Source organism: Grus americana, chromosome 2 (assembly GCF_028858705.1).
Source record: "Grus americana isolate bGruAme1 chromosome 2, bGruAme1.mat, whole genome shotgun sequence".
Classification (NCBI taxonomy): Eukaryota; Metazoa; Chordata; class Aves; order Gruiformes; family Gruidae; genus Grus; species Grus americana.
In genome coordinates this window covers 166337746-166360764 of record NC_072853.1, presented here as the reverse complement: position 1 = coordinate 166360764, position 23019 = coordinate 166337746, and the positions used below count along the sequence as shown (strand labels likewise).

At 42.7% G+C, this 23019-nt stretch overlaps 1 protein-coding gene across 1 annotated transcript in view; it reads left to right on the top strand.

Annotated features, from left to right (window-relative positions):
• The window catches only part of WNT3A (Wnt family member 3A), an 87424-nt gene that overhangs the window by 27836 nt on the left and 36569 nt on the right, over nt 1–23019 (top strand). The window contains exon 2 of the mRNA XM_054816460.1: nt 22341–22582. Within this exon, the coding sequence (XP_054672435.1) occupies nt 22341–22582 (242 nt within the window). The remainder of the gene's footprint in view (nt 1–22340; nt 22583–23019) is intronic.

The following is a 23019-nucleotide window of genomic DNA, read 5'->3' as shown; positions in this document are numbered from 1 at the left end:
CTTTCTCACAAGGGACAGCATGACTACATGATTCCTTACCTGTCTCTCTGAAAAAGAGAAGAAATAGCAGAAGAGGCAACCTGAAGACTAACATTCTCAAAAAATGAACGTGCTTAACTTGGCTGCCCCAGTGATTTCTTTTCATGTGTCCTTTAAACCGAATGCAAACAGAAGCTCCCAAATGGTTTTGAAGGGGAGCTGATAATAAGAAAACACTAAAAATATGCAGGCCACATGCAACAGTGGCTGAGGAGAGGTAAAGTGAATACAAGAGCTCAGGACTCTTATCTGAGCTGTATTTGTGTGATTGTCTTGAAGGTCAATGTCTGGTCAGGACTTTTGCCTTCAGCTCTGTGAGTACCAGATCTTAGACAACCGTGGGCTGCTTCTTCTCTGGGTTCATCTGAGCTTCCTATCTACCTGTGTTTTTCAGGCTGAATTTGGCCTGTTGGCCATCATAGGTGAAAACATGTCAGTTAAAATATGCATTGTGCAAAGATGCAAACGTGCCACCTTGGTTTCGTAACTCAGGCTACTGTATCATAATTCTGTTTGGGCTCCTCTTTAAGGAGCTCCACTTTTATCTATGACATCAAAAACAGCGTGACCAGCAGGTCAAGGGAGGGGATTCTGCCCCTCTGCTCTGCTCTCACGAGACCTCACCTACAGTACTGCGTCCAGCTCTGGGGTCCCCAGAACAAGAAGGACACGGAGCTGTTGGGGTGAGTCCAGAGGAGGCCACGGAGATGATGTGAGGGCTGGAGCACCTCTGCTATGGAGACCTCAGGCTGAGAGAGTTGGGCTGGTTCAGCCTGGAGAAGAGAAGGCTGCGGGGAGACCTTATTGTGGCCTTCCAGTACTTAAAGGGCCTACGGGAAAGACAGAGAGGGACTGTTTATCAGGGAGAGTAGTGATAGGACAAGGGGTAATGGGTTTAAACTAAAAGAGGGTAGATTTAGATTAGATGTTAGGAAGAAATTCTTCCCTGTGAGGGTGCTGAGTCCCTGGCACAGGTTGCCCAGAGAAGCTGGGGCTGCCCCTGGCTCCCTGGCAGTGTTCAAGGCCAGGTTGGATGGGGCTTTGGGCAAGCTGGGCTAGTGGAGGGTGTCCCTGCCCATGGCAGGGCAGCTGGAACTGGGTGATCTTTGATGTCCCCTCCAACCCAAACCGTTCTATGATTCTATGATTCTGAAGTATTCCAATAGATCTTTCTTGATGTAGTAACTGATAGGAAGGAATGCTACCCTCAGTAAGGAAATTTTGATTAAATCCAGAAATGGATGATTATAATTGGTAAAGAAGAGCTGAATATAAATTTATTGGAAGTTTTACCTGAAAAGGTTTTTTGTGGTTTGTTGATTTTTGGGCTTTTTTTTTTAAACCTTTGAAGATTTTCATGTTTTTAAATTATGAAAGTCTTAATTTAAAACCAATAGCAACTTCTTTAGGGTAGGGTCCAATGTTACAGCATCTAACACAGGGAAACCCAGGTCATGGATGGGGTTACTCACTTTTATTGCATTAAAGCTAATCCTTATGAAAACTTTATTTCAGCCAAATGCTTAACCACATGTTTAAGCACCTGGAACATACTGTCCTTGCATACTTGCTTATGTCTCATTGATCTGTAGCTTGGCTGGAGCATTGGGTAAATCAGGAACAAATGTAATTTACCTAGGAGTGGGAAAAGTAAATTTCCAGCTTCCCACCATCTGCCCTATCTAATAAAGTGGGTTGAAAAGTTGAAAACAAAAATCCACCAGTGATCAGACAAGGCCTTACTGGGAACACAGAAAAGACCAGCATTTGGTGTTACTCCAAATACTGCAAGAAGAAAACTTTATGGATGAGGTGGGGGAATTCCTACATAGAAATAGAAGTGAAACCCCAAAATAGTGTTCATAGGTGCTACAGTGACTTGGAAGTCAGGTTTGTGTACTCTATCATACTTACTGTTAAACAGCTGTTTATGTGCAGAGATATGACGTGCATCTTTGCAACCCTTCTAGAAGAAAATACATCCAGCGATCCATCAGCTGCCTTCTGTTCCTGTGTTCCTGTGGTTGGCGTAAGCCTCAGTTTACCGCTGCAATATGGCTCATTTATTAATCCGTCACCTAAGTGTTACTGGCCTTTGTCTTTAATTCCTTAAATACATGGCTGTTTTCATGAATGGGTATGGTAATATTATTCCCACTTGACAGGTGGGAAATTGAGGCAAACCAAAATGCCCGATTCGCCTCAAGTCCGCAGGGGATCTTTTGTGCAATGAGGTATTGAACCCACAGTCCTCTACTCGTGCCTTAATAACTACGCCATCCTCTTTCCTAATTAAAGTTAGTCGCTGATATAATTGATCCATGTGCGCGCTGAAAGGAATATTATCTCAAATCTAATGTCAGCTTCATTAAGGACAGGTTCATAAATCACCTAATCTTTTGATGCTGAAGGTTCTCCATCTCAAACAAGAGGGCTGTGAGGTTTCATTAGTCAGTGCTTGTGAAGTTCCTATCTGTGCTTAATCCAGAGTTGTGAGTCTGAAATTATCATTCTTAAGGTAAAACAAAAAACTGGGGAAAATCTGCTGCCGTTCTGATTGGCAGTGTTTGATGATTAAAAACATGATTCATCCAAAAACAACCCACGCCTTTCAGTCTGTTCCCAGAGCTCTGGCGCCAACCAAATTCTGGGTACCGAAGAGACATTTCTGTCCTGTCACAGCAAGCAGCATAGAAATTGCAGCAAGGCAATTCCTTTTCTTCTGCTAGCACAGGGTGTCTTTCACAATGATGACCCAAACTGAGTAGAGTATCACTTACAGGGAGAGTCTGGGGTGCAAAAGCCTTTTTTTGAGCAGGATGCCACAGGACAATGAAATGAAAGGGCCACAACTGAGGTGTTTCCAAACAGCGTTTTTAGTTTAGGACCTTTGCTGATAAGTGATTAGATGCTCTAAACAAAAAGATGGTGCTAAAAGGATCAACAAGGAAAGTCAGTGCTGAGTGAGAGCAATTTGCTGGTGAGAATCAACATCCTTATTCCTGTAAGGCTGAAGAAGGCTGGTAATTTCAAGGCATAAATCCCTTTTAAGGCTTGCCACATCCTGGTTTCAGCCAATGCTGGGATGGGTTAAAAGCAGGAGGGGCAGCATTGTAAAGCCATGATCTTATCCAACTCTCATCCAACCGGCTATTTATATGGTTGTAGATATATTACATCCCATTGTCTAAGGCAGATCTTGGTACTCAGCCCTTTGAGGGCTGGTGGTGAGTGCTGCTCTGATCAGAGAATTTTATAGCACTTAGTGATAGGAGACTTTATGGCCTGAAGCCATGGACCATCTTGGGCCTGATCGTGTCAGATTCCTTACCTAAAACAATAAGGAGGCTGAGTCACTACTTGGGTGGGAAGCCTTCAAGGAAATCTGAGTATGATTCTGTGTCTTCTGGACCATTATTAGCATGATATCTGAGAATTACACCTTGTCACTCCTTCATCAGGTCTAGTAACTTGTGTTTGAACTACAGCATTTGGAAAGATCATCAAAGTGGCATTTTCTAAAATTCCTGTAGTTCTCATTCAGACCACTGTTCTTAGACCTTGGAGGAACTTACTGGTACATGCTGTGGCATCAGAGATCAAGAAAGTAATGAATAACTCAAGTCAAAACTCTAGCTCTCTCTGACTCACCAGAAAGAAGCTGTGGTAATATTCAAAGCATCTCCTGTATGTGACTGGCTTCAATCCTGTGTCCACTTTCTTCGTTGTCTGTAAGGGGAGGAATGATGTAGCAGCTATGGACTGCAGATGGTATGAATCAGTCATTCCTCTCTCAAACTTAGATATCTTTCTGTTTCTCTGGGGCCTTCTCGAGCTTTTCAGTACATCTGGATGTGGTATTTCGGTAGTGTCCTCAACAGTGCTGTGTGCAGAAGTTACCTCCTCTGCCTTCACTCTCCTAGCCAGCCCTGTTGTGCTCAGCATTCACATTATAGGGGTCAGTCCCCAAATCCCTGCATCCTCTTGGAGCCTTGACACAGCTTATGTCACTCCTGCAAGCCTGACTTGGCACCAGGGACATGAAGGTAGCTTTAGGCGGACACATCCTGATCCCTCGCTTTGTGCTGCTGCCCTGTCTGTATCCTTCACTCTCACTCCCCTGGTGCTTTAGTATCCTACAGACTTTTTCAGTAATGATGTGATGGAGGTTTTTTTGGACTGTTAGTAAGATGGTTAAATAGCACTGAGATGATCTCAGAGGGTTTCAGTTAGAAACAGCCTCACCTGATGATGATTGCCTAGCAGAATGATACTGTGCATCTATTTATTGAGTACTATATTGATCCTGTATGTTACCGCGTTGAATTCCTTATTCCCTCTTTTTCATTATATTCTGACAAGAATGCTATATCAAAAGAATTACTTTTATCACCTATGTTTAACAATCTCATTTAAAAATTGCATTAAATAAATTTTCAATATAACTGTAGTTACTATCACTAATTATATTACAACTCTTTCATTCTCTATGGGTTCAGTCTTGTATCATCCATTTCCCTTTTGGGCCAGATAACAGATTTACAGTTATCCATTTGCTCTATAACTACACAGTAGATTCCTAACCTATTTGGCATTCTCTTGTTTTCCATCATCACTTCAAGATTTATTACAAATGTTAACAGCAGTTATCCAGAAATATCCTAGATTCCCTTCATTCTTTATCTCCTTGTTTATCTACATATGGTTAATATATTATTAGGGACTATAAATGTATGTTTGTGTATAAGTGTGTGTGTGAATATCTCTGTATATTCTCTAACGACACATTAAACAATTATTTATTGGTCATTCTCATGTTCTTAGCACTACTAGCCATGGTTTATTCACTGATGGCTTGAGCTTCCCTTATCACTTATCTGCCTTACTTAGTCCTAATTTATATTCACTATATTCACAATTTCCTACTCTTCTCACCTTGTTTCTGAGTGCACGTAGAAACGGAGTGAGTCTGGCATTCGTGGGCAGTGCTATGAGCTGGCGGATGATTTTTAAACCATCCTGTGGGATTTCACCTACGTTTTCATTTTCTGAAAAGGGCAGAGATGTTCGCTTTAGGGAGTTACATTCACTTTTCCTAAACTCATGCCACTCCACCTGGACAGACTTTTCTTTTACCCTCCCTGACCTATACTGCAGTTCAATGCTCCTGTGTCACAGCCAAGGTGAGGGATTAATTCTTTTTTCTTGTATAGAGCCAGGAAATGTGTGCATTTTTTTTACCTTCCCCCCCCCAAAAAAAAAGCTTTCAAAAATGTTTAGACCCCTCCCAGCCCCTCTCAGTCAGTTCATTGTCATTTCACATCTCACCTTTCAAGATCTTTCCAATTATTTATTAATTGCAATACATTAGCAGTTGCCAGTTCCAAGGAAGTTGAAAGGTTCCTTGTCCTAAGCACCGTATGCGCATATAGCGAGAGACAGTCCCTGCCCTGAAGTGCTTCAAATCTAATCTAAAGAGACAGAAAAAAAGGTGGGTGAAACAAAGAATTATTAGTATGGCACGATGTTAGCAACTCCTTACCCCAGATCCCTGGCAGCTTTCCAGCCCCCAAAAGGGACATGGCTGCAGATATCTCTTCTCAAGGTAAGAGTAATGTAGGGGTTTTGTGGTGGAAAACTCTCCACCCTGATTTTGCCACCAAGGAGGTTTTTTTCTGGGCATTTGACATACTCGGAGCAGAGCTCTATCAGCGAAGAGGCAATGGCAGCGATCAGACCTGTGTGCAACTGCTGAAGGCTCTCCCACTGCTCTGTCAAAAAAAATCCACATTTCTGCAGCCCGGAAATTCAAGGGAGCGTTCCCCTTCTCCCTGCCGAGATTTGACATGTGTGGACACAGACGAGGAGCCGGGTTTGCTTAGGCAAAGCACCAGTGCTGACTCCTGCTATTCTGCTAACTGCTCTTGATTTTCTACTTACTGCTGCCTCTCATCCTACCTCATTGCTGGCCCCTTTTCTCTGCTTCGTTCACCCCTTCGTGTCCTGCCTGAATGCAGACAATAAGCTTTCTACAGCAGGAATCGGCTCCTTGACATTTCTCCATCAAGCTCTTAACACAATGGGAGCCCTAATCTTAGACTCAAGTTCAAGGCATAATAGTAATAATTATTGTTATTATCATTATAATAACAATGATGGAAAGATTTAGAGAAAGCAGAAAAGAAAAAAAAAATGTTGCTAACAGCGAAGGAAGATTATCCTGATCCTGGAAAGAGGTGTGTATCAGCAACTTTTATTCACCGGATAGTCGTTGTCTTCCAGTGTGGGATGATACTAGAGTCTGGGAGCTCCAGTTGCACTCTGTGATGGAGCATATGTTAGGACCTGTATGAATGGGTCAGTGAAGTTACAGAGAGGTGCAAGAAGCCATTTTCCTAAATGCAGGAGCACAGAAAGATGGGGAATGGACTGCAGGCGTCTGTCCAGGTTCCTCAGCAGAGGGTAGCCCAGGCTTCATGCATAAAGGTCAACATTTGGCCACTTATGGGGTATGTAGTATGGGGTTAACAGCCAAGATGGGCATGTAGGGCTTTCTCCCTCTCTCTTATTTCTTCTGAGCACACCAGATAAATAGCTCGAGGTGAAGGCCTGCACATTCTTTATGAAGCAAAACGTGCTGTCGGTGTAAGGAGGCGAATCTGTGGCCCGGGGCACCATGTGCAATGTAATGTGTCTCGAGTCCCTTGCACGGGCTTGTTTGAAATATGTGTCAATAACACCAGCAGCAGCAGCAGCAGCTTGCTGCTCAGAAAGTAAAAGGAGGTTAGCGTGGTGGGGAGCTGAGGGGAAAGCAGCATGGGGTGGAGGGGAGGTAGGTCCCCGTCCTCCCCCACGAGCCTCCTTAAACAGTGCAAACCTTCCCCTGCTCCCCACCACCAACTCCCTCTTCAGTTGGTGAGATCACCCTCATTAAAGTGAATACCCAGCAGAAGCACATCCAGGAGGGATCCAGCATATTTGCTTACAAATTCATTTTTCAGCAGAAGGAATAAATGATCTCTTGGAGGGAGTGGGTGAAGCCTCTATTATTTTAAGGAAGCAAACCAAACCCAGATTAAAAATTATGGGGGGCTGACTGTCTTGCCCTTCTTGCGTCCTATTCTAGACAGGATGCAGGTCTCACTGATTTCAGTGGAGTCAAAATTAGCACATGCAAGATGGAGAGAATATGGCCATATTCTTTTTGTACAAGTCTCCACACCGTGGTCTGTGATTGCCACCGCTGCCACAAGCAATTGGCTTCAGCAGCACCAGCAGCTCTTACCAGCGAAGGTGGCTAGCCATCAGAGCACATCCCCAGGGGAACTGGTAGATTCCTCATCTCTGGATATCTTTGGATCAAGACTGAGTACCTTTCTGAAGGAGGTGATTCAGCAATGGCCAAGTGGTATAGAGGAGATGAGCTAATGGGTGGCCTAGCTTGGCAAGTATGTATGTTGATGAATCAATAAGATTACAATGCTGTTGAAGAGAAGCTAGGCAGAATTCCTGGACTTTTGTGATAGCCTCTCACCAGTTCCCCTGCCCCAGTTGAGGAAAGCTATCTCACAAGGAGGCAAGTGAAAGGAACAGTGCTGAATCTGCAGTTCAGAATTTTGTGTTCCAGTGAGAGTCCCCCTGTCCTGGCTTGGGCTACCATGGAAATCACTGGATTTGGGTTTCTGTTCCTGTATGTGTTACACTTCCCATAGAGGGGGTTCCTACCCCACTGCAACCCTCCTTCTCCTCTCAGCAAGTCTCTCTGGAGCTCCTCCAGAACCAAGTCTTTGGCCAAAGGGTTTGGTCCAGGTGAAAACAAACCTCCTGTTTATCACCTGACCACATGATTCTGAGTTCAAGGTGGGATTAATCTCACTAAACACTTACAGTGTCAGTAATTCACACCTGAGCTATAACTCTTTTATAAGCAGTGGAGTCCAGCACATGACTTAACTTCATATTGAAACAGATACCTAAACTAGGCCAAATTACCTGTGTCCTAATTGTGCCCTTTTCTTTCCATTGGACACATGGAAAACGTAGGATGGCTAGCTCAGGTCTATGCTGTATCCTTCTACAGGGTATTGAGCCGAATCCCACCCAGCTGAGTGGGGTCCATCAAGGCACCCAGTTCTGCTGTTGATTCCCAGTGGTACCCAAGACACCCAAGTAGGGCTGGCAGCTACCACACAGGTCCTACAGAAGAAGACCTGTGCCCTTTTGGTGTGGCAGCTGGGAGCCAGGTAGGACCCCCAAGCATAGATGGAAGGCTGTGAGATGCCCGTATGCAGAAACCAAACTGACCTTCCCATGTCTTGAAATACCTCCTCAGATTTTGGAAATTTGACCCACCTAGTTCTGAGCTTCTGTTTTCCAAATATTAATAGTCAGTATTAGTAGGGAAAAAAGATGTAAGAAAGAGTTCCTTGAGGGCACTCGATGTTTCTGGTCGATGCTTGGGTGCACTAGAGCAGAGAAATTTTAAATCGTGCCTCCACAGACAGGGATGTGTCAATAGGTGTGTCTCTGCGTGGGTACACGCAGGAAGGGAAGGGAACAGAAGGCAGAAAACATCTGATGGTGGCATCAAGGGTAAACATGTTCTTGTATTCATGGTTTTGCTTCCATTGCAATTTTCAGACTTGCAGTTATGGAATAGACTGTTCCTTCCAAAGAAAGCTTCCTCTTTGTCCTCCTAGTTGGTTATAAACACCTAATGTCCTGTAGATGAAGTGCTAAGAAACCTTTAAAGCCTTTGTGTTGTCAAATCTCCAAGTGCTCCTGCTTTGTGTAAAATAGCTGGTCCCTTCTTATTCCTGCTAAGCTCTGAACCTCAATGATAATTTGTGAAACTGAGTTCCATTAATTAATTAGTTGAGTATTGTAGTAAAACCTAGAGTTGTGCAGGGACTTCTAAGATAGTAGTTGTAACATCTGTGTACCACTTAATATGTTGGTCCTGTAAAAATCCTTGAAACCTGAACTTTCTCTTTTCAAGGCAATATGGACAGTTGGAAATTTATTTATTTCTTAATCAAAAATTGTTGCTAAAATCCTGAGTGATTTGTGCAATTAAATACTTCTGGCCAGTCAAAATATCTCCTTTAGATTTCTACTTTTCAATGTTCTAATGCATGCAGGGCTATAGTGAAAACTTATAATGCTAAAAGTTCTTTCAATGTGGAAAATAAGCTACTTATACTGCAACAAAACATTTCATTTTTTTTAAAGTAAAAAATGAAACCTTAGCAAGATAAACCCAACAATGGCATAGGTTTAATGTTCTTTATACTACCTGTGTATCATGGAAGAAAATTGAAAAAAAAACCCACAAAAAGCTTTGGGGGGGGCTTAAGTTTTTGAGGATTTCAGCACAATCGCGTCCAGAGCTTAAGGTTTTGATTCAGTACTAATAGAAAAGAAATGCAAAGGAATATTCCTGCAGACTTTCTGTCTCTTTCCCTGCTATGATAGGCACCGCTAGATATTTAGGTTCTATGAGAATGGGAAAGCCAAAAACTGGAGAGTGAGCAGTTTGGTTGATTGCTCCTGCAGCTCTTTGGTGGGACAGAGCTGCTTCGGTTGCCTGTTGGCAAGCAGCGAGCTCCTGCTGCAGAAGGCTGCATGGTCCCCACGGCTACGTAGGCTCCTTAGACCTGAGCAAAATCCACAGGTTCCACATGAGATCCATGGGTCGGTTTGATTTTTCCCCAGTGGAGCTTCCTTCCCACAGCCTCGCATTGTCACTGTTCAGATCTCCCGTGAAACCTAATTATTAACATTGCATAATCCCCCAGATACATCAGTTCTGCAGGTAAATGAGGAGAAATTCAAGCTGGAAGGAATCCATCTGCTAAGCCGAGTGACCCTGCAGCTTTATTATTATTATTATGAAGAGGAGGGCTCGTCTCTGGTTTCTAAAGTAAACACAGGAGGTATCTTGGCAGAGGAACGTGCAGCAGAAAGCTGGGATTGCTTTCCCAAATTCTTGGCGGCTTCCCTCGCTGCATGTCAAAGCTGGTATCTTTGCCTAATAGTGATCACCCCTCTGCGAGCTGTTCACTATCTGGCAGCCTGTCTGCATTTCCCCATCCACTTTCAGAAAGAAATCATTAAGGCTCCAACGCTGCGCAGAGAGGTCTGCAGGTGTGGCTCCTGGCTGCTGCCACCCTCTGAGTCCTTCTGTGGGAAGATCCTTGCCCCGAGCACCGAGGGGTCATTTACACTCACCAACCAGAGAAAATGAGCGCATTGCGATGGTTATTTGCTCTTCACCCAGCATCTTATTTAATCCTCCAAGTCAGAGATTTGGGTTAGTTTCTCCTGTTCCAAGGACAACTCCCTACCCACTTTCTTTGCTCCAGATCCTACCCCTCCTACACACCTCGTCTCTCACCCGAGTTTCTTCCCCGTTCATCAGCCTGACCACCACCAGCCTTTGTTCAGCCAGGCACTGAGTCACCAATTGCACTGAGAAGTTACTAGACTAGAGAACAGTTATGTTTTTCTGAGGAACATCAAGGCACCACATCTGCTGAGTCACTTGGAGAAGAAACTCTTCAAGCCACGGCTTCTGGTGTGTGAACACCAAACTCCAGCAAGTTTAGGGAGAGGATCCTGGAGAAGAAAGCTTGGTCCTTCTCTGCATTGTCTGGTGATGCACACATGGTGCCACAATTCTCCAGCCATGTTGCAGGAAATCAGACCAGTTCTGTTACTTGATCACTTAAGAGACTCAAAGAGCTTCTAACCCAAATCACCTTTTTCTTTTTGACCAAGAGATCTGGAGACCCTTGGAGTGGGTGCCCTGTTACTTCAGAGTCCATAGAAGATGTCTAAGAAATGCAAGCTGGTTCTGAATAGATTTACATTAGGTATACATAGGGCTTCCCATTATAAAACCTTGACAAAGTTAGGTCATTGCCATAGAAGTAGGGAGTTGAGGGGTTTTGCTTAGCAGCCCAAGAAAACTAAGCTGCCTTATGGCTGAAACATCCTTGCCTGTTCCATTCACACCAGAATAAATTTTGGGCTGAAGGAGACCCAACACATCCATTTCAGTAGACAGGAGGTACCTGCAAACAACGGTGAAAGTCAGTGCTGTAAAGCAAATTTAATCTTTCTCTTCTTTCTCTGCATCAGGTTTTATTGCTGTTGTTATTCTTTCTGTTGTGAGAGATGATCTTTGAGAGAGAATTTTTCTCTCTCTCAAAGTGTATACAAATGCCAGGACATACACTGGCATTTTTCCTGTACCTTTGAGCGACTCATCAGTCTGTACCTCCTTAATTTTACTGAGATCTAGCTGAAACATGTCAAGGAGCCATGAGGATTTTTTCCCATGCAAAGTAGTTTCTTTGCAAAAGAAAAAAAATCCAGTTGTTCTGTTGCAGCAGAAATTGCCGTTTCATTTTAAAAAAATAGTTTTATAAGCAGTAAAAAAACTCTGAGCTTTTGTCTCATGGCAGTCTTGTAATAAGAGTTCAACTCCAAATAAGAGTTGACTTCCCTTTAGGTTGAGGTGTTCCTCATGGCCTTCCCCCATGTGGAGATGACCTGTCTAATAACAGGTCATCTTTTGCTGCAGGCCTTCCAAAACTGAGGGAAGGAGAATTTTGTCTGTCCTCTGTTGCTTTCTATTTTTTTCTAAAAAGAAAAACATAGACCTGAAAAGCTTCAATGTATTTTTGAAGGGAAGTTTTTCTTCCCTGACCACCTCTCATGTTCCTTTCCCATACATGTTTGGACCAAGATCCAGATAAATATTCTCCGTAGTCCTAAGACCATCCTGTGTACAGAAATCATCCTCCAGGACGGTGTAAGATGTATTCATGTCTATGTATGACTTTGGAAAAATTGATTCAGTATTGATCAGTCCTTGAACCTTTTAGAGGGATTGAATGAGATGAGTCTCGTGACATTTCAGACCAAAGGAGGAGCAGATTCTGTGATGAATGGATGATACGAAAGGAAGCACAACCATAATTTATTGCAAAGTATTTAAATGGTATTTTGATGGATAGTGCAATGAGATGAAAAGCTCTTTCAGGTTTGGGGTCTTTTTTTTTTTTTTTTTTTTTTTTTTTTTTACCCCCCAGTTCAGTAGTTCAAAATGGAAGCATCTTTTTCATGGTTGGAAAATCAAGCACTTGATCAGAACTTCCTTTTCCACAGAAATCAAAATATTTCACTTAAGTGTTGAGGTTCTGAGTATTTTGAGATAAACATAAAAGATTTTTACACAAAGTAAAATTGTCTGCAAAACCACCCTCCATTTGTGAAAAATACTCAGAAGTTTTCAGGGTGGGTTTTTTTAATATATATGTATTTTTATGGGAAATAGATTCATATTTAAAAAAAAAAAGTGCCCAGTCCTAACTGGAAGTTTCAGTAGAGTAGATAAACTAGTGTAGGAGTTTGCTCTTCCTCAAATGATCAGAGTTTGGACACAGTGGCAATGAGAAATGGCAAAATTCCTGATGCAACTGGAGCCCTGTGCTCCAGGTCTAAAAAGGAAACACTGCCTGAGATTGCTCAATCAAAACCGCTAATTTGGTATCGATAATTAAAAAAGAGCACACACAAGTGTAACAGAAAGTTCCATACTGACTGTCTTGGCACAAGAAAAGTCCCTAAAGACATGCTCAGTTTTAAATATGTTTTTAAGTCCCATTGATTAGTGTTAACTTGAAGCATAGACTGAAGTGCTTTTCTAAATCAAGGCTTCCTGCATTTTCCTTAACAGTATTTTATGACCAGAACGAAAACTAGCTGTAGGATTCATTAGAGGGAGAAGGGAAAGAAAAAAGAGAGAGAGTGCAAAAGGAAGGAAAAACAAAGAGGAGGAAACTTTATGGCTCCGTAAACAGCTGTAAGCAATGTCTCTGGTCGGGTCAGACCGGTCTGAGTTGACAAGGCAGTGTCTCCAATTATATAGCATGCTGTAGCCTGTAAAAATGAAATCAATTTGTTATTTTTCTGGGAGAACATTATAGCGTGAGTTCACACATTTGGTGAGCCTGATGACTCAGTGAATGCCAAAGAAGGAACTAGCAGACGTGTGTGTGTGCACAACTGAGTGAGGGTATGTGCGTGTGTTTAGCATGACCAAATGCATATTCAAAATACATTCTTGGAGGAAAGGGTGAGAAATATAAGTAACTTGCTGTATTAGAACAGCGGACAGTGAAAATCGTGTCGTTCTTATAGGGTTACCTAAACACCGCAATGACGGAGCTTTCCATCCATGGTTCTCATTTCAAAATTGGCTTCATCACTAAGGAGTTTCAGGATAAAATTCCCCCAAGCACTTAAACGCTTAAGCAATTTAGAAGTCCAAATCCAATCTTCGCAAGGATCTGAGGTCTTTGAGCCCAGTCCTCCAAGGTATTTAGCACTGACATAGCCCAGAACAGACCTCAATTCAGGGGGATGAGCATTAATGAGAGGTTTGAAACCACAATATATAATTTGTATTGCTGATCATTTAAAAAAGGTACAAGTTGGAATGCTTTGGGAACAGGGGGGAACTAGGAGGGTTAAGACTAGCCACACTCCTAATTATTATTGAAATTCATAGTAGGAGTCTAAATATCTTTAAATACTGTAGACATTTTTCATTGCTTAATATGTTGCCTTCTCTCTTCCCTCCATTCCCCTAATTTAGCACAATCTGACCCAGAAAATTTGATCTATTTTCACCTAAAACTTGATTCCAATGCCCAAGGTATATAAGCATTATACTGGGTAGAAAGAGACAGGTTCTCTTGCAGGCCAGTCAGTCGTTGCATCGCAAACACACGTATATACATACTTTCCATTTGTCATGAAACCCTGATAGGGGTTAGGCTGGGAGAAGTCAGAAGTAAGGCAGCAAAGGTGTTTACATGAAACTTTAAATTACTCTTCTTTCATTTGCAAGTAACTGTTGTTCCTCATCCCAGGTAAATTTATCCATCAGCAATATCATTAGATGAGTTCATTATAACCACGAGATTTACAGCTCTCATAAACTGCAGTGTAGGTGGCAGATTAAAATGTTAAGGCTTATACATCTCTACTACCCTGCACTGTGATCCTGGCAAAGCTTATAAGATAAACGGAGCTGGATGGAGGCAGATCTCAGCAGGGAGGCCTCCAAGGAGAAGCCCCAGATGTAGGATGTGGTGTGGAAACAGTGTCAGGGTCACAGTGTCCTGGAGCCAGGCTTGAAAACATGGTTTGAGGGGCCATTATTCTGCTGGATGGGTTGTTTTTCAGATGACATGTATAACAGAGGAGTTAATTGCCTAGGGTAATTAAAGAGTTCCTGAGACTTTTTGCAAGGAACCGGGTTGTTAATACTCATATTCTCTCCTCTTCTATTCTGTAGATCCTAAGGGAAGACAAAGTCAAAGAAACATCTCCTGCACTTAGAGTGGAAGGTGCTGAGTGTTGTGGTGTGCCTTAGTTCCTGTGGGAATTCACTGTCCTGGCCAAACCTCAACTCAGATAATTACCTTCTGCTTTCTTAGCATCCACTCGAAGTTGCCACTGAGTATGTTATTTTCCAAATCCAGACCCAAACTACTATTGGGTGTTATAAATAAACTGCCACGGTCCAAGTTAGAGATAGCAGCCACCTGTCTCTCAGCAAAGACAGGTGTCCTCTTACTAGCCCTCTAGGGATTTCTGAAATTCAGCAAAAAAGGGTGAGATTTCTGGTCCCTACCTTTAGCTTGCTAAAAACAAGGTGTCTAGTTTACGCTCATCACTTTTCCACAGCCAGTGCAGCCTCCTAGGCATCTCCAGTGATTCAGCCCACCTATCTGAGGCACCTATCTTAGGATGGGCTGAATTGCCCTCTGGAGATGCTGATCTTGCTCCACGGACTCTAGTAGACAGCTAACTTGGCCGAGATGCCTAACTTTTAAATGGTCAAAGTCGGGTGAGATGAGTCCCACGCTTAGAGATCCTCTGATGAAAGGTGCTAGAGAAATACAACGCTGCATCATCATCACCATCATTATTATTAATGCAGGGCAAGGGTGAGGGAATTATTCATGGGAGAAAAGTTACCTCCATGCCTGCGTGTTTGCAGTATCAGACCTAGTCGCACAATTGTGTACGTAGTCTCTGGGCTAGAAGAGAAAAAGAATTTAAATATAGCTCTTGTGCTCTACTTTATGATGAAAGAAGAGATATCTAACAAGAGAACAAGAACAGTTAATCCAGTAGGTTTCAGTCTTTTTTTTCCAGACTGGAAGAAAAAAATTCTGGAAGGACAGACACCTACACAGTGAATTTGATCTGTCTAACAACAGGCTTAGGTTTCCCAGTTCTTTTTTGTGAACCTCTTAGGAGTAGTCTGTTGACAGCCAGATGCTCAGAGACCAAAAGTTGAAGACATCACTGCAATCAAATGTTACAGACACACATAATCTCTGAGTTAAAATATGTCGTTTCCGTAATTAGTGTTAGACTACTTAGGCCTAGGTTTGATTATTACTGGACAATACACAAGGAAAAAAAAATATCCTCAAACTGAAAAAATAATAATGATAATTACTTACTTGATTCATGTCTTCTAGAACTAAACCTATTGCTTTGCCAATATATGTTGAGGTGGTTTTCAAATTTTCAACTAAAAGTTAATTAAAAATTTCATTTTTGTCCACATTTTTAATTGCTTGGTTTTGGGATAGCTTTAATGTCATAGAAGAAAATCACTTCCATCCAGGAAGGACATTAGCTAGCAGAATTATTTCCTTGTCCATTTAAAATGATGGGGTTTGGCAAGTTCCACTTCCTTTCTTTCCATTCTAAAATTTCTCCAGGTTTTATTTTCATTTCCTTAGGAAAAGAGAAAAATAATCACAACATATGCTAGAGTATTAGTGTTTTTCTGTGAAAAAGAATGCCATTAAATGAATGTGGACTTATTAATTTTTATGCCTGTCCACCCACCTGGCCTCTGGGCTGGTAGTTCAACTCTACAGAAAAGTTTCATGGAGACTGGGAGGTGATGTATGCTACAGGAGTGTAAAAGAAGACACAGTAGGCTCAACAACATCTCCTGTGCCTGGTCCCTAGCTCTGGCTGAGATGTTCTGGAGTATCTTTCGCAGTTTCCAGTTGTCCATAGTAGGCAGGCACCATAGCACTTCAGTCATGTATGCCAGCCGTGTGTTGTGAGGGTTTGTGAGAACTGAATCAAGGCTGACTTACAGATCCTATCCCAAGAGTCTCTTGAACGTTCAGGGGCTATTGGCCATTCATGGCAGCCTCCGTTATTATTCTGGGGTTTTTTTGGAAACTTCACAGCCTCCTAGTAGCTCAGTTCTCCCCCAAAGTGCTTTCAGGCATCCTCAGATGCATGAAGTTCATGCTGCTCAATGTTAGCAGCCCGTGGGGGATTATGGGTAGGGCACCAGAGAGGGCCTAATTCTGATGCTGTAGGATGGAGTAAGGGCTGCCCACTCATCACTTGCAAGCAGCTTCCCTGTGAGTCCTTCTGGCCTAGCACAAGGAAATGTGAGACAACCTTTGTTGGATTTTCCTTATAGCCTGACAGGACCTATGAAGACTTCTCCAGCCACCTTCTTTATTTCCATATTTTAGTGTCATAATACCAAGGCTGTGTTCTGAGCATGTGTCTTTTTTAGATAGGCAGCTCTGCACAACTTATCCCCTTCTTCACAGTGTGTCTGAGATTCACCTTCGAAGAGTTAGATGTGGCACCATCAAGAGGCAGAGAAAATAAGTGAGAAAGGAAAAGAGAGTGAGTTGAACCTCTGGAGATCTGAACAGGTTATGAGAAAGGATTTGAAGGTGTGACCTCCTCCCATTAGAGGATCCCATGCAAAGGGAGCAGCGTGGAAGAAAACCTAGGGCATCTGCAAGTGAACATAAATCCCCTCTGTTATAAGCAGATGGACATCTTCTGACTTAACTTCTGCAGCAGGACTGGCTGCTACCTTACATCTGTGTGAGGCAAAGTCACTGCTATTGCTCAGTTTTCAATAGTCAGTGGGGACTTAAGTGCTCTCTGGGTCTTATCCTGGGTCATTAGACAAGTTACACTCTTGCTGCACAACATTAATAAATGCAGTTATTTAACCTGTGTTGGGGACTCCAGAAGGACATCCACTGAGGAAGTTCTGAGCCGTACTTGGAGCCAGCAAAAGGCCTCTCCAAGATGAATAGCAAAACAGAGCTCCTACAGAGTTCAAGAATAACAGAATTCAGGAAGAAGCAAGTAGGTGTACACACCTCTACATGCTGCTACTGATGTGTCAAGGACTTTTGACAGCCATACTGAGAAGGCAGGGACCTTAAGAAATCAGTAGAGTGGTGCTGTACGGCAAGGTCATCCAGAACTGAAGCCTTCTCTTTTTCTCAAAAAGCTATAAGCATGTATTTCCTGCATATTTCTTCCCCATAAACTGGCTGGGGTGTCCATTCCAAGAGGGAGGGTACATGTAATTTATTAAGAAGGTGGCCAGGTACTTATTTACAACGGCTCTGCTGAAGGAGCAGATAGATTGAGATAAGGGAAATGAAGAGCTCTCTAGGTGTGTTGGCAAAGAAAAATGCTCACTGAAAGTTGAATTAAACCCTTCGGGGCATGCAAGGCCTAAAGATAAGCCAAGAACTTTGGCTGTGGACATACAGAATAGTGTTTTCAAGGCTGCTCCTCAGCTAATGGGACGGAAAAGCTAATTTGTTTGAAAAGAACAGCTCTTTGACCCTTTCCTGTGGTTCAAACTTGAGCTGTACTTGCTCTGGGGATGAGTGTTTTTGTAAACTAGAGTGCTTCACAAATTCTGCAGTGAAAAAAGAGGTTGGTGTCAATGCATCCAGGAAGTGTTGGTGCTTAAGAAATTTGAAGATGATGCCTGGTTAGACCACAATAGATTACACTTGGCCCTATTTCTCAACACCACATTTTCAAAATCACCCACATGCAGAAGACAGTTTAGAAGCAGATCACAGGAGAGTGGAAAACGCAAAAGACAAGTTTAATCATTGGAAACAGTGAGAAAAATGAATGATGGGAGTTACTAGTGAGTTGAGTAACACTGAAATGAGATTCTGATCTTTATAGACTTTCCCAATGTTTTCTGAAGGTTTTGGTTGTTGAGTTGTTGGTTTTTTTGGGGGGGAGGGTTGGAAGGTTCATAAGGTTCATATCTTATGATCAATAAAAATGACAGGAACCTGAAAGAACTTGGTTTTCCTAAAGATGAATTGACTTTAGAGAGAGGGAGAAAATGTTTACACCTGGAAGCTGGAAGCAAAGTAGAGACCAAAAGTGGGTGCTCTGATAGATGTTATCACACTCCGGAGTCTGCAAGTGAACTAGGACGAGGACTGTGCTTAGCTACGTTTAACAGCAGAGGTACTGTTCAAGGAGAGATGTTCTGAGATTCCAACCTGTATCTTCAGCTGAAAGTCAAGTGACTGCACACTCCTCCCTGAAATGCCAAATTTGCATTACACTGTCTCAGTGCCTGATGACGCCTTGAGAACAAGACTCTTGCTGGAGATTGTCTTTGGCAGATTAAAGTTTCCAGACTGTAACACAGATCAAAGCAAGGTGTGACTGTTTCCCTACTGTATTGAGAAGGGAGCAGTGTGAAAAGCAATTAAAAGTATTTCTACATGTTTTTATTTTTTTTTATCTTAGATGATCTTCCCAGCAACGGAAACGAATAGTTGAGGGCACCAACCTATAAACTCCTCTTCCCCTGGCTGATGTTTTCACTCTACCACTGTAGTAACCACTAAAAACCATAGAGACAGGCATGAGTTTGGTTGGTCAAATAAATTAAAGTTTATGAGACTGGAATCATAAAACTTCATCTGGGTCCTATTGAAATAGCTCAAGAAAGCCCTCCTGGCTTCACAACATGATGGACGGAGCCTGCAGTAGGTTGATTCTATCTCAGTGTCTTTGGTGGGAACTGAATGGGGCACTTTTGAAAGCTTTGGGAAGGATGCTGGTGACTCTAGTTGATATGGACACAAGCTCTACAGATGTTTCCACCAAAGTTAGCTTTAGACACTGGAAAGTGTCCACATCCTGGACTCCCTGTATAGTCAGTGGCTGAACTATTCTCTGAAGGATGAGTCAGAGCAACTACGTTAGTGCTCTTCTCTGGAGGCTTCGATGAAGGCATCTATCTCTCCCCATTGTTTACAGAGATCAGACCATCTAGCTCCCAAGCCTAAAGTTGGCATCTGTGAATACCTCCTAGCTCCCAGTCCTCAGCGGGTTGAATGGGTTGAGATTTGGAGATGTGGTACTGTAAGACTCTGCATTCCCAACAAGGCCACAGAGGCAACACGCTCAAGTTCCCTGAAGTCTAAAACAGTGTTTTAAAAGGTGTCTTTAGTCCAGAATCTGTGATCCAATGCTTTGTATATAACTTAACATTCAAACAAAAACATACACAGTGCAAAGTGAAAACACTCTTTGGCTTGGCATGGGTTCCATTTCACAGGTGCTTTTCTGCCACTAGTTGTCCCTGAATTAATCTAAAGCTCAAGAAAACCTATATCAAGCCACTTAGATAGGGAAAACACATTACCTGGGTCCTCTCCTTGGTCTTCTCTTGTGGGTTCCTGCGGGCTTCTGTGGGAACTTGCCTCCTTCTTACAGCTCAGCTCTTTGCATGGGCTTCAACGCAGCACTTAGTTTTCCTGAGTGAGACTTTTCCAAGGAACTTAGCCATCCCAATTGTTAGGTATCATGGTATGATTCATCTGGAGAGTTTTACAGTGCAGACATATCCCACTCAACCAGTCACCCAGGCTGCCTTGCTACTCTAGCCAATACAGTCAATGGAGGCAAGGCCATGATTCATCTCATCCCAAAGCTGATGTCTAAAATGAGGCAGATGAATCGTGCCCTACAAGTGCCTGTTTCTCTCCCCTGACTGATTACAAAAGTAGTCTGAGATGAGTAGATCACCTGGAGATGTCCATGTTGCAGACATCAGAAGGTAGGTGAGATGAATACAGTTCCTGGTCAGTGTAAGCCCTCCCTCTTTAATGCAATGGAGAGAAAGAGGCACTTCTGGAGGGCAGTTCATGCTATTTGTCTCATCTTCCCTCCATGGAGTAGGATGAATTGTCCTCGAATGTTAAGTGAGATTAATCTTCTCCCAAAAGTGCAACTAAGGTGGAAAGAGGCATCTAAGTTTAGGAAATTAGCTGAAAATCTTTTGCTTTCCCAGGCACCTCCTACCTTGTCCACCTACAGTTCATTTACTGGAGGGCATGTTCTTGGCTGAGCTGCTTATCTTGGTTCTGGACTCCTACCTAGAGTCATTTGGGATGCACAAATGGATGTCCTTATGTCTCACTTGCCTGGGAAGGACTGATTTGCAAAGCCTAGTCTATGCACACCTAGTAAAGCCACTGAGTTCAGCCTAAAATCCCCTGGTACCTGACCATCTGAATGTCCATCTCCTCACTTCTGTCCCCTCTTGACCAGGTACCCACCAGGAAGGGAGCTGATTGACTACAAATACCCTGCTCCCGTAAAAAAAGACAGACAACAATTTTTACCCTAGCCTAGAGAAGTGCTAAAGTCAAGCTAGCTTTCTTCTGAACTCCAGCAATGACAGAATTCTTGTACTTTTTTTAGTCAGAGCAACAGAGAGTGAAGGCATATTCCCTGACTGCCCTGTTGATAATTCAAACACACCAGGCTGTTCCCAAATGAAAACCACAAAGCAAAAAATGAATGTAAACAGCAATACACACTGCCCAGGCAGGTTTCTGTTTGTCATTAATTCTGAGCAGAAAAGTCAATCAAGAGATTTAATTAGAAGAAAAGGAAATTATACTCTAAAAATCCCTTCAGTTTTAGTAATCAAGGTTATTATTAGAAGCACCAGTAAAAACACTTGAAAAATCTATATAATTAGCTGCATATCTGCTGATCTCTCTGCATAGCTGACTTGTTTGTCTCTAAGGCTTCAACCAATATAATGGTTCATGGACACTCCTTTCAACAGACTTCCATTTGGCTGAGCACAGAATTTGCACTCAAGTTTTGTTGGTGGGTTTTTTGTTTTTTTAAATTTCACTCTCCTCACCTTAACCCAAGCAATTTACAGATTAATGGTCAAAGCAGGCTTTCCATATCATTGTGACAGTACAGCAAAGCTGGCATCGTTTTGTGAAAATACAGCCCTACTTTTGAAAATTCTCAAAATGAAACTGGTGTGAAAGTAAAGTGAAAATGTGCTAAACTAATATCCAGAAGGACACTGGCAGACATTTTCATAATTTAGTTTTAAAACACTTCAACCTGATTAGAAAGCCCCAGTATAAAGCTTTGCAAAGTGTATGCCTGGATTAAGCATTTGTAGAAATACTTTGCTAGAGTATCTTTTCTAGACCTTACTTTCAGGGATGTTACCAATATGCCAGCCATGGCTCCCAACTTTCACGCACCTATGCATGAGTGTTTTAGTAACATGAGTACCACTCTCCACACGGGGCAATAGCATTGACATTGGATCCATATTAAGCCATAGGAGAGTTTTCACCAGGTTGTTTCTATGCCAGCAGGGCTGTATTTTCCTCTACAGCACAGGAAAATTAACTGCTTATGAAAGCGTCATGGAGTAGTGAGTTTATGTAGCACTCCTGCAACATTTAGCTCAGAGTTGGTTTTTTTAAGTTCTCAAGATCCAAACTGCTTGAGTCTTTAGGGTTAGTTTCAGTGCACAGATGTTACCTGGTAAGGTTCAAATATATAGGGCACGCTGGTGAACTGTATGATGATTGTCAGTTTTTGGTGTTCCCCTTCCAGAGACATGGAACATGGTTTCTTCTACTGTTGGTGTTATTACTTTGTGTAGCTCTGAAAGTGCTTTTTACTCTCTAATCCCTGGGCTTTGTCAGCTGTCAGAATTTCCTATGAAACCTACCTGCTCTTGTACAGGTGCATTTGTCTTTCAGAGAAAGAAATATGGGTTTGGCCCTCTGGTTGCAAAGTAAACTAGCTGTATGAACTGAGCTCTTCTTTGGGAAGAAGCAGCACAATGATGGATTAAGGCTTTGAGATGATGAAGAAAAGGGAATGAAGATATTAAAAGTCGAGTTACTTGCCTTGTTGGGCCTGCAGGGAACTTCAGGAGAGAGATGATGTTTTTTGGGGGAGAGATGACGGTGGAAAGGACATTTTCTGTAGAGGGGAATGCAGAGGAACTGACGATGTTGATATTCTGTCTCCATTCTTGTGAACCAAGTACAAAAGTGAAAGTCAGCCTGACAGCATCTCTTTTTCCTTGGGTTTTTTTTCAGGTCCTTGGCAATTGGGCACCAGTATTCCTCCCTGGGGACTCAGCCCATCCTCTGCGGGAGCATCCCAGGACTGGTACCCAAGCAGCTACGCTTCTGTCGGAACTATGTGGAGATCATGCCCAGCGTAGCAGAAGGGGTGAAGATTGGGATCCAGGAGTGCCAACACCAGTTTCGAGGGAGAAGGTGGAACTGCACAACCGTCAATGACAGCTTAGCCATCTTCGGGCCTGTGCTAGATAAAGGTGAGTGCAGTGATACGGGTTTGGCAACAGCAACATCCATGGTGGAGTTGCAGCAGAGATCTTGAGAAACCTACTGTGAACTCATTTGCTTGTGATAAAGTGCCATGTAAAATGGGCTGCTGGAGACAGGACTTGAGCTTGATAAAGGAGACCTGTGACACAGGCAGGGAAAATTTTGTTGGCCCAGGACCTCATCCAATCATTTCAAACCTGACCCAGACGTGTTTTGTAGAGACAAGAACATAATTAAGCCTTATCATAGGGATAGCAAGTAAATCTGTGCCTCCCCAATGCAAGGAGGGTGGTTACCCACCACCTCCATTGTACAGCCAACATCCACTCACAGGTAACCACTATTTCTACCTCAAACCTCTACTGGGATTGCATAGGTGACTCAGAGAACTGCTTGGAGCAGGAGGTTGGACCAGAGACTTCCC